A 12314-nucleotide genomic window follows, 5' to 3' on the forward strand; every position below is an offset into this window, starting at 1 on the left:
AACTTAAAGGGAAATTTCGGTTTATTTCAACCTGTCTCCTATCGTCCTAAATTTGTTTCAAGTGACTAGTGACATAAAAATAATAGTTAGCATGTTAGCCGTTAGCCTAGATACAGCCGGGGCGCATAGTAGCGTCAGACCTGTTAAAACGTAAGTGAACGGGCAACCTTCAAGTGCAAAGTTAGTCCACTAAACAAGCTTTTTCTCCACAAAGACCGCCTCATATCGTTAGGATAAATGTCAGAGAACATATAGAAAACAACATGTAAACGTGTTGTCAGCCATTATTCTATAAATCTTTCATAAAATAAATGAATGAATGAACTTTTCAGGCTACTGTCCGGTTCTGCCTTCCAGCTGTTGCTGCTTGTTCTTGCGATATTTCAGCCGCACTTTGGAAAGCAGAGCTAGATGGTAAACAAACACGGCAGCACAGCGGTAAGGTAAGACAACACGTTTACATGTGGTTTTCTATATGTTCTCTGACATTTATCCTAACGATATGAGGCGGTCTTTGTGGAAAAAAAGCTTGTTTAGTGGACTAACTTTGCACTTGAAGGTTGCCCGTTCACTTACGTTTTAACAGGTCTGACGCTACTATGCGCCCCGGCTGTATCTAGGCTAACAGCTAACATGCTAACTATTATTTTTATGTCACTAGTCACTTGAAACAAATTTAGGACGATAGGAGACAGGTTGAAATAAACCGAAATTTCCCTTTAAGTAATACAGTATTTTATGATATTAAATGTACTTGAAAGTAATAGTACAAGTTACTGCTGTTAATAAAAAGGAAGCGGTCCAAATTTTGAGGATTACAAAGTTGATTTCTCTGGATGGAGAAATAATCTTGGAGTGAACATTACACTTTAAGAAAAACAAGGTTTTTCTCAACAACTTGAAGGATTTAAAGAACAAATCCAGTTTTTCCTTCATTCGTCCGTCCCTCACTTTCTTCCCTACATATTACTAAGTAACCAAAATGCTAAGAGGAAACGTAGTGGAGTCAAAGTAGAGGTTGACAGAAATAAAATATAAAAATATAGGGAAATATAAAAAAATACAGATACTCCAAAAAAATACTTAAGTACTGTAACAAAGTATCATTACTCCATTACATTGCACCACTGAGTATGAACAAGAACCACTGGCCCGCTTGTAGGCAGGTTCCCACGCACACACCCATAGCCTGTTGTTTGTTTGCTTTGTTTTTATTGCTCTAATGTTACTGACACCACCATGAAGCTCTGAGACTGCACTACAGCCTCCTGCACACGTTTCACACACCAGGCCGGGTTCACACAATCATCTCTGCAGCTCATATCTAAAGACAACACGCTTTCATGGCTGAAAAGAAACCAAGATCCAGTGTGAGGTATAACTCTGGATTCAGTGATCCACTTTCTGTATTCACAGTACTGCAGCCTGGACACGTGTACGGCATTAACTGATTTATTAAACCTTTAACCAGTGACAAGAGAACATACAGGTGTGTCACAGAAAACTCTCCCTGTAACAACCACAACAGAGATGATGTCACCAGCAGCCAGACCTGATCCCCTCCCTCAGCTCCACCAGCACACACACTCATCACGTAAGGTCCGTGACTGGCATAGAGACAGGAGATAATCGACCGCCTCTGCTGATCTGTGATCTCCAAACTGCACAGAATTATAAACTAAAACATGTGCACAGTGCGTACAGGATTACAGCTTTAATGAACGCCTCAAACACCAACACAGGGCAGAATAATGAAGCCAACACAGACGTGACAAAACCTGCAGTTCCTCTAATGTCCACTAGAGGCTGGCTCCAGGAGCGAGTCAGTCCCCACAGACCTCCATGTTCACATGTAGAAATAAACATGTTTACAGCCTGGTGCAAAAACTGGTTGGTCTCTGGAGCTAACGTCAACATTCATGACGCCTGTATGGAGACTGAGTTTATATAGAACTCACCTGTTTATGTTTTATTAAGGCTTAAAGTTACAAATCATTAAGGGGGCGGGGCCTCTTTGACTGACAGGCTGTCTGCTAATAGTGTCCTCGGCCTCTCAGTCAGATCCGCCCCTCACAACTGTCTGACAAGACAACATGACTATATACTGAAGCATGAAGATTTCTATATTCCACAAACTTTTGGCCAAACTGTGTTTCAAAACTCACTTCTCTGAGTTGAAGCCTCTCATCTCAGGGAGGTCTTTATGCAAAAGACATGAACGACTGTGTCTGTGTAGTAACTCTGACGTCTTTACAGACGTGCTCACAGTCGAGGAGCCACATCGTTAGAGGAAACGTCTGGATGCAGCACACGGCCTGATAAAAACTGTTAACAGAGTGAAACAGCCAAAACACTGAGGTGGGAGAGAGGAGCTGCAGCACACACACACACACACACACACACACACACACACACACACACAGACGGCAGAGCACTCAGTTTGGGGTTAATAACACTCGGACCTGATGCAATTAAGTGTACCTTTAAATAATGGTGGAAAATTAAAGCAGCTTTATTCCAGAGTGAGTCCAGCCGCCCTGAGGAAATGTTTCAGAGTCAAAGTGATGCTGTTAAATCTGTACCTGAGGCATTTGGAGTTTATGAGGAACACGCTGGCTCAGCAGCACATTTAAAACTATATTGTGTGGGAGCTCATTACAAGTCCACATGAAGCTCAACAAATCAGTCTTTCCACAGCTGAAGGCAAACTGCAGCTAGTTCCTCTGTAAAACAGTTTAGACTTCAGCTCTGTGGCCTTTACTGTATCATAAACAATTAGCTCCATATATGATTCATATCTGAGCTCAGAAACAACGTGACGCCAACACTGAGAGGCTGAGAGCAGGATTTATTTCTGCTGCTGCTTAAAGACAAAAATAAAAGCCCAAATGTCACATAAACATCCTCTGCATCCCAGCGTGCTCTCAGAGAGGTCGTTACATGGAAGAGTCTGGGACAGGAACACCATAATAAACAGTCACACAATCCGTCCTGAACAGTTACTACTCATGTGTACCAACACTGTGCTCTCACTTGTGTCAGGGCTTTTATTTTGAAGGGGACAAAGTTTCCTGTCTTCCTACGAGATGAGTTCCAGTTCAGCTGAGCTGGTTCCTCACTCTTTATTCCTGCAGAATTATTTCTGGTCATGCAGCGAGCGTGCAGGTTACGGCCCGGAGTCACCCCGAGACAGCCAATCATCACAGAGAGCAACGAACCACATGTCCAACGCCTTCTCAGCCCAGCCAATCACATATCACCGCTCTGTCTGTGGACTCTCACGTCTACATATGACACTCTAGGTATCCTCCAGGACATAACGTCAGTTTATGCTTGTTACATGCACGGAGTCTTTTTAAACTACACTTCCATTTACACAGGAAGTGTACAGGTCTGGTGTGTGTTGTGCGTCAGTATCTAACGCCCACATCACTGACAGGGCAGCTGTATTTGACGAGTTCAGAATGAGAAGAACGGACTGGCGTGTCCGGTGAGAGAAAGCATGGCAACAGGTTGCAGAGTCGAGTAGCTGATTGTCACAGGTAGTTTCTGACACAGGTGAAAAGAGCTTTGAACTGTGGGTGATGAAATATTTGTGGCTTTGGTGGGTTCAAAGGCTGAAGGACACTAGTTTCAAAGAGTCACCAACAATGAGGAGGGAAACTGTCAGCAGACGGGGAGAAAGATGCTGAAGCATACGCAGAACTAATCCAGTTTCTGGATGATAAAAACTGACACTTGTAATGTGAGCAGCGGCAGACAATACAGCCAATCAGCTCGTAGTGAAGTCTGCAGGTTGTTTCCGACAACCACAGTAGATCCTCGCTGATGTGAGACGCTCTACGAGGAGGAGCATGACTGGTTTTACAGATCATCAGTCTCACATTCTGTTTTGTGGATGTCGTGACAGTTTCAACAAATATGACAAAAAGTTATTTTATAAAAGATCAAAATATTATTCTGGTTTTTGGTGTTGATGGACAAACTTCAGACTCTAATATGTAACTGATAAAAGCCTCCAAACCACAGTCTGACATATGGAAGTTACAGCCTCTGTGATGAGCTCCACCTGTTAATCATGAGTCCAATCAAGGAAACATGAAACTCACACAGAGGGGAATCTGACTGTAGTTTGTGTCTGCACTCCTGAGGAGCAACAAACCAGCTGACAAAGCGTCCATAAAAACCAGCAGTAAGGTCCCAGAGTAAAGTCTTTATCTGCCAGTTACTGAGTTTGAGAGGCAGGCTGCAGCCACAGCGACGAGACGTCACTGGACAGAAAGTCTTTGTGCTCGAATGCTCTTTAATGCAGCTGGACCACAGTGGGTAGAGACCTTAGTGCCATCATTGCCCCCAAAACTTTATGCCCAGTTCACCTAATCACCTCCACAGTGCACCTCCCCTCTGCTCCGCCTGAATTAGATCAACTTAGTGCAACAAGCTTCAGCTGAGAGGGAAACTTTAGGACTTCAGAATGGACCACACATGCAGACACAAGGGTCTCTACTTGTTTTCAAAAGTCACAGCCTGTCGTCACCGCCTCCTCCCATCTCCTCCTGCCTCCCCCTGTCTCCTCCTGCCTCCTCCTGTCTCCCCCCGCCTCCTCCTGCCAAGAACTCTGCACATACGTCTGTGATTTATCATAGAGACAGTGTCCCTGAGAGCTTCACACAAACATGACTCTAGTCGCTGTATGAGGAGCTGACCCTGCATGAAGAGGCTGAAGTGCCTCTTTTTTATGTCCTCTCTCCAAAGATGGGGACTCGAGTCATTGTGACGTGGTCCCATCTCTGCCTCTCTCACCCCATGGACCAGGGGTCCCACAGTGGGGGGGGGGGCGACTGATTACGCAGAGCCCCAATGAGAGGAGGGGCCTCGATGAGCCTGGGATGAAGAGTTTGGTTTTGTTTGAACATTTTTATCTTTAAGTAATCAGTGCCAGAGCAAAATAAAAATATTGTCTGAATTAATCACTTGAGAGACTCTGTATAAAAACAGTGGCGTCTCTCTGAGGCCCTGCCCACCCCTGAAGCCTGGTATCCACTGTGTGATTATGGGCTGTCCCAGCTGAAAGACGACCAGCGGTAAAGAAACGCAGACATTTTAATCACATTTTGAGACATTTTATTATTATTTTCTTTTATTCATTTTTCCCTACCAATGTTTTGAGAATATTTTCTGGACTTTTTGTCAACATTTTCGGACATTTTATTAATATTTTTGTGACAGTTTAATATCTTTTTTTCCCCAGATATTTTAGTATATTTTTTGAGACATTTTAATAAAAATTTTCAGACATTTCAATGACATTTTTTCAGACATTCTGATAATATTTTCCAGCCATCTTATCAACATTTTTCAGACATTTTATTATTATTTTTCTGACATTTTTTCCCCGACATTAATTACCTTTTTTCCCAATGTTCTGAGAATATTTTTTGGACTTTTTGTGACATTTTTTAACTTTTTTCCCAATATTTTAGTATTTACTTTGAGACATTTTAATAGACCCGGATAAGCGGAGGAAGATGAGTACAAGTACATTTTAATAAATTTTTCCAGACATTTTGATAATATTTTCTGGCCATTTTATCAACATTTTATAAACCTGTTTTTGGGACACATTTTCTTGATATTATTAGGACACTGTATTAACTTTTTTTACACCATTTAATTAATATTTCTTCTATATTGTTTTTAATTTTTTTTCAGACTTTTACATAATTTTTTTGAACACTTTATCAGCATTTTTTCCGACAATTATCAACTTTTTTTTCTGATAATTTAATATTTTCTGACATTGTATCAACATTTTTTGGGGCATTTTATTCATTTTATGAATAATAAAATAATAATAAATAATAAAATATAATTTAATGTGTCCCTCCATTTTGTGCTCCACAGTTGGAGCAGTAATAACCCTGCAGCATCACTCAGTATGTGAAGCTGTGACATCTTAGCCTGTGATTCAGTCGGCGCTGTCATCGTACAGTCTGCAGACATCACACCTGATGTCGCACCTGAATTTATTAGAGCCATGTGACACAGTGTGGCTGCACTAAACTTAGAGGACTGATCAGATCACAGTCTGTGGGAGGATTTAAAGACACCAAATGGTTTAGTCTGCACCTGCACCAGGATTCATCTCTAGACGCAGCTAAAGCTGAGTGAGTGACTGCTGATGGTGCCGGAGCTCCAGTGTACACCGTCATGTTGGAGAGAAAGAAAAAATGAAATAAAAAAAAAAAACTCAAAGGTGCTGGAGAGAGACACGGATCACATGGAAGGGTTAGGGGCCCCACACAGACTGAGGCCCCAGAATGTGGCACTACGCCCCTGCCTGCAGAGTCTCTGCATGGCACCACTGTACGGAACTTTCTCAGCCTCTACACTGCGCTGCCTGACAGATCCGCTTACACACGCTAGGCTGCTGATCTACATCCTGATCCTGAAAGTTCAGCAGCACGGTTTAAAGGAACAGCCCGCGTTCAGCTGCGCGTCACTGCGCACAGAGCAGGTGCGGAGCCCCCCTGGATGGATCATCACAGAATATAGAAAGCAGAGCTGTACATACCTGTTTCCACAGGAAGCTGTCCACCCCGTTTAACATCCAAGACACAGCCACGTGGACGGCGGACAGAATAACTCCAGTGATGACGGCGGCGCGCATCCTGACGGGCAGCAGGGTGTAGATGACATGGATGAAGAACACGGTCCACCAGATCCCCTCCGAGGCACTTCTGGGCTGCACGAACAGCACCCCGATCACCTGGATCAGCAGCACCACCAGGATGACCACATAGCACACGATCCACATGTGGTCCTGGTGGAAGCTGTTCCTGTTGCAGACCACCATGAGGATGAGTGTGAGGAAGATGGCTAAGGAAAACACCACCACATAGGTGATGTTGGGCGTCGCTGTCCCGCTGGAGCAGTGGAAGCCCAGCATGACGGTGAAGACCAGGACCAGCACGGCCATGAGCATGGTCAGGCTGCTCTGGTTGAGGCGGAAGAAGTAGCGCTGGTAGAGCCGCTCCAACTTCTCCGACTGGAACTTCTTGGATTTGAAAATGTGCATGACGCTGGTGCAGCACGCCACCAGAGAAAAGTTCACTTCGGGCATGACCTCCTCCTCCTCGCTCCTCGGCTTGGCTCTGCGCTCCTCCAGGCCCAGCTCCACCGACTTGGGTCTCACCTCGCCGTCCGGACGTTTCGGGGACGCGCGGTTCTTGTCTCGGCTGTCCTCGCCATGGTCCTGCCAAGCTGACCTGGACCTGAAGCTGACCCTGCTGACGGTGGTGGTGGCTCGGCCGGGCTGCCGGTGCTCCGGATCATCCTCTTCCCTCCACCGACTGTTGGTCCGGGTCAGCTTCTTGCGCGGGGATCTGGCCGAGTATGGGCACCCGTTGGCCACGGACTCAGACTCTCCCCAAGCTGATCTGTGCTCGGTCCCTCCCCTCAGCCCGGGAGCACCGACTCCGGGTGGGCTGACACTGTTTGATCTGGACATGGTGACAGAAATGTGCCTCTGCGCACACACACACACACACACACACACACACACACACGCACACACACACAGTTTGTTCCAGTCAAGTATAAAAGCAGGAACTTATTTAGTCCCAAACATGAGGCGCATTACATGTGTGTCACAAGTTGTGTCCTCCATAGTTAGAATCAGCACGAGCCCGCGCATTTAAATCACTTCCGTTAGAGGCAAATATTCATTTTAACAGATTTAATAAGGAGATGATCCACAGCAGTGAGCACGAGGGAATAAAAACAATTGAACATGCGCAGAAGTCACAGGGGAGCCAGCTTGGCCACGAGAGGAGGGAACATTAGCTCCAGGTGGATCTGGCTCTACATCATTGGGCCCAATTAACCACATCCATGGAGACCGTGCACGGCAGCGCGCGCTCTGGAAGAAATAAAACCGTGACACATCTCCGACAGTCCCCAGAGATCATAGCGCAACACCATCAATTACTGTGGATCCGTTAGATGTGCGGACATGTTGGCTGTGCTCCTACAGGCGGAGGTGGAGGTGGGGGGAGGATGAGGAGGTGGATCCCATGCTGGAGGCTCTGATTCGGTCCCGTCAGGTCCTGGTGCACCTGCACTGAGCACACAGCGCAGCCTGGACGTGTCACAGCCTCACGTTTGTCCAAACAGCATCATCACGATCCTCACACACAGTGATCGGAGCGGAGGAGCAGAGTCAGCCGCTCCTCCTCCTCCTCCTCCTCTGGCACACAAACGCTCCCTGCTCCATGGTTCAGCCTCTCGATCCGCGCGGTCAATATGTGGTCACCCTGTGCCCTGAATCAGCGTCCCAGCAGCTGTCCATCACTGCTCACATCCCCAGAGACACACTCACACACTCACACACACACTCCTGCTTTGATCCGCAGCCAGACTGCGCGCAGCGGCGGCTCGGCGGCCGAGCGGCGGCAGCATCTCACGGAGCGTGTGACCCGGTGGCACCGTGCGCTCCCGCAGCCTCGGACAGTCCGCTCGGTGTTTGTTGGGCGCGCGGCATCACAACACATTTACTGCTGATTGCAGCTTTAATGGCCATTCAACCAAGTGTGCTTCCTGCAGCCCGCCTCTCCCACGCGCTGCCATTGGAGCAGGAGGAGGGTGCGTCACGCTCTGACGCGCTCTCATTGGACCACAGGCCTGTCAGTCAAGACCGGAGAGGCTGCACGACCCCCGGCCGCTTTCGATGAATGGGCGGGTCTGTTCTCACAGCTGGATGGCCCTCACACACACACACACACACACACACACACTTCTCTTTTTAAAGAATATTCCCTGTTTGATTTTCTACTTTTCAACAGTCAGACTCTTCAGATAGAAATGTTGATCACAAACTGGTCCATGACTTCTTGAATGTGAATATCTGATGTTTTTCTCTGTACATACACACAGTTTATATCCAGACAATCCAGTCTCACTGAAGTCATCAACATCCAGCGCTCGGTCAGTGACTTCTGGCATCAGACACTGATGAAGGAACCATCTTCTTACGCCAGCATGATGCGTCATGACATCACAGGGAAACGCAGCAATGCAAGTTCAGGAAGTGAAAGTTTGAGTAGGGTCCAACAACCACCGGCCTTCACCTGAAGAGGTTGATGTCAACATGTGACGAGGTCGCAGTGAGGACATGTTGATTCAGAAACTGGGCCTTTAAATGAGACATCAGGGTTTCTGTGGATTTGTGAGGTCACAAGTAGGCTCTACGAGATAGGCTGTTTGAGACATAAACATACCAAATGGATGCCACTGAAAATACTCACGCTGAGTGGCGGAGCTGGCTCTGTTGGAGCCGTTCATGCATCAGCCATGTATTTACAGCCAGAGGGTGAACAGAGAGCGTAACTTCAAAACCAACCTGACTCTCTCTGTTGCCTCGAGCAGCCTGTGGATGAATTTTATGGGAAAATCCAAAGTATTTTTCAAACAGCATGGAGCCACTGGTTAAAATGAAATACAGGAACAATGCAGGTCCTAACTTCAGGTGCTGTATCAGAGGCAACTGGACCTGCTTGAGTTTCTTGAAGATGACTTTCTGAAAGCTCCACTGCAGGTCCTGCAGGACATGTCCTGTTTCATGGCTCCTGGACACACCAAACTGACAGCAAAGAACTAGCGGCGACGAAAGCCAACTGTTGCGTCGTCTACGTCGCCTCACGTCGCCCTGTGTCAGTTGCATTTGAACACACTACACGGACTACATCCGACGGCCAAGTAGCACGTACGTTCTGCGCCTGCGTGAGAGAGAGCGGAGTGAGAGAGTGGTACATCCTGTCAGCCGAGGGGTTTCCTATCTGTGCAGCCGAGCACCGCAGCACCTCCACGGACTATTACATCCAGACGGTCCCGGTGTTTCCTCCGCAGGCTCCACTTCACTCAGCTGCCCGATAAACCCGCTGCTTCTTCCCACTTTAACCTGAATAACAAACCAGGGCTCGGTGCTCCGGTTGGATCCAACCGGAGAGCCGGGGCTAGCTCAGAGACTAGCGGAGGCTAACTGGCTGTGCTTCCCTCCGGTCATGCTGCGGCTAACGCTCCGCTAGCCGCTCCCAGCTAGCTCCGGTTTGTTATTCAGGTTAAAGTGTGAAGAAGCAGCGGGTCTGTGGGGCAGCTGAGTGAAGTGGAGCCTGAGGAGGAAGCACCGGTTAGCCCCGGTTTCACTACAGGCAGATTCACTCGCTACAGGGGCGAGGAAATAAAACCTCAACAGCCAATCAGAGTGAGCTCTCTCACTGACAAGCTCCGCCACCGATTCAACATGCTCAATTGGCCGAAAAGCCGCCGATGCCAAAGTGCCAACAGTGCGGGACACACCGCACAAACTAGGCCGACAGACGCTCACCAACGGCCCGACTTTGGTCGACGGCCGACCGTCGGCTTGGCGTGTCAGGACCTTTAGAGTCACAGATCTGATGCTTCTCTCATCTAATTTAAATATATGTTGATGTGGAATGTTGGTTCAACAAAAGAAGCAAATCTAAGGTGCCCTCTCAGACTCAACTCAACTTTTTCACAACTCCTTTGATCCACACCAAACGAATGAATCAATGAGACCTGACATGACTGCAGCCCTTGAGTTCATGTCTTCACTTCCTTCAGTTCATGTCTTTACTTCCTTCAGTTCATGTCTTTACTTCCTTTAATTCATGTCTTTACTTCCTTCAGTTCATGTCTTCACTTCCTTCAGTTCATGTCTTTACTTCCTTCAGTTCATGTCTTTACTTCCTTTAATTCATGTCTTTACTTCCTTCAGTTCATGTCTTCACTTCCTTTAATTCATGTCTTCACTTCCTTTAGTTCATGTCTTCCTCACCTACAGTGCGTGTGTGTGTGTGTGTGTGTGTGTGTGTGTGTGTGGTCGCAGGTCTGATCAGGACATCAGCTGATAATCTACCATGATTTTACTGGTGGTCATTCTGCACACGTGACTTTAGTTGTGTCCGTCTGTCTCCAGGTTTCTTCCATCCTTCTCCCTGTTTGAGGGTTTTTGGAGGAGTTTTCTGATCCAGACGAGGGTCTGAGGACAGAGGGGTCGTATGATGGAGCTACAGGTTGTTGAGCCTTTTGCAGCAAATTTGAGATACTGGGCCTAAATGAAAGTGACTTCACTCATCAGACCCTGTCGTCACACTGAAACCCTCTGTACCACCTCCTGACTGTTGTCATGCTGTGTCTCAGTGAATGTTTCAGCTCCTCACCTCCCTGTGTGACACTCGCTGGTCATCTACATGTGAGAGAGGAGTGTTTGTGTGCTCTCTCTTCACATTGTGTGCTAATGAATGTAAATTGGAGACATGTGAGAGGAGCCTCGTGCGTCTGCTGGGACCGGCTCACCTCCAGCTGATTTCCCTTCAACTCCTTTTGGGTTTTCTCAAGGGTGAAACTGTGTTAGAGGAGAGAACAGGAGCTCCCATTCAGCTCCGTCCTGATGAAAAAAAAGATAGAAATCAGAGACTAAACTATCTTGATTCAACATATTTTCACTGCTCGTCTCATGACTGCTTGTTTGCTCCTTCTGTTTTAGCTTTCTCTCTCTTTGCTCTCACACCTAACACAGGTTGGTTCTGAATAATGTGAGGATATACACATTGGACCATATTCAACTTACAACAACATAACAGGTTAATGTGGAGACTCAGGTTCACTCATGAAATCTGCTGCGCTCCTCTTGTCTCACCCTCAGGACAAAGTGCTGTGTGTCAGTGCAGGTCTGACCTACTTGTATTTGACTTGAGTCTGTCCTGTTTGCTGCTGTGTTAAAGAAAGTGCTTCTTTCATGTGTTTCATGAAGCAGGTTTAGTGAAAACTCTGAGTTAGTTAAACCTGAGATGAGAGAAACTCTGAGTTAGTTAAACCTGAGAAACTCTGAGTTAGTTAAACCTGAGATGAGAGAAACTCTGAGTTAGTTAAACCTGAGAAACTCTGAGTTTGTTAAACCTGAGATGAGAGAAACTCTGAGTTAGTTAAACCTGAGAAACTCTGAGTTTGTTAAACCTGAGATGAGAGAAACTCTGAGTTTTCAGTTCCAGAGACAGAGAGGTAACTTAAACTCTGGCTCAGCCTGACGGGTCCCATGGTCCAAGGCCCAGCCACTCACTGGTGAGCTCCGCCTACAGGTCTGGATGGATGGATGATGGATGGATGGATGGATGGATGGATGGATGATGGATGGATGGATGGATGGATGGATGGATGGATGGATGGATGGATGGATGGATGGATGATGGATGGATGGATGGATGGATGATAGATGGGTGGATGGATGATAGATG

The 12314-nt window shown here is 46.8% G+C and overlaps 1 protein-coding gene across 2 annotated transcripts in view; it reads right to left on the reverse strand.

Moving 5' to 3' along the window:
- adcy5 (adenylate cyclase 5) overlaps window positions 1-8589 on the reverse strand; it is a 110375-nt gene extending 101786 nt beyond the window's left edge. For both annotated transcript variants that reach the window (XM_049594056.1, XM_049594055.1), the window contains exon 1: window positions 6575-8589. In XM_049594056.1, the coding sequence (XP_049450013.1) occupies window positions 6575-7510 (936 nt within the window). In that variant the 5' untranslated portion in view covers window positions 7511-8589. The remainder of the gene's footprint in view (window positions 1-6574) is intronic.
- Window positions 8590-12314: the final 3725 nt, after the last annotated feature.

Source organism: Epinephelus fuscoguttatus, linkage group LG13 (genome assembly GCF_011397635.1).
Source record: "Epinephelus fuscoguttatus linkage group LG13, E.fuscoguttatus.final_Chr_v1".
In the NCBI taxonomy this organism is placed as follows: domain Eukaryota; kingdom Metazoa; phylum Chordata; class Actinopteri; order Perciformes; family Serranidae; genus Epinephelus; species Epinephelus fuscoguttatus.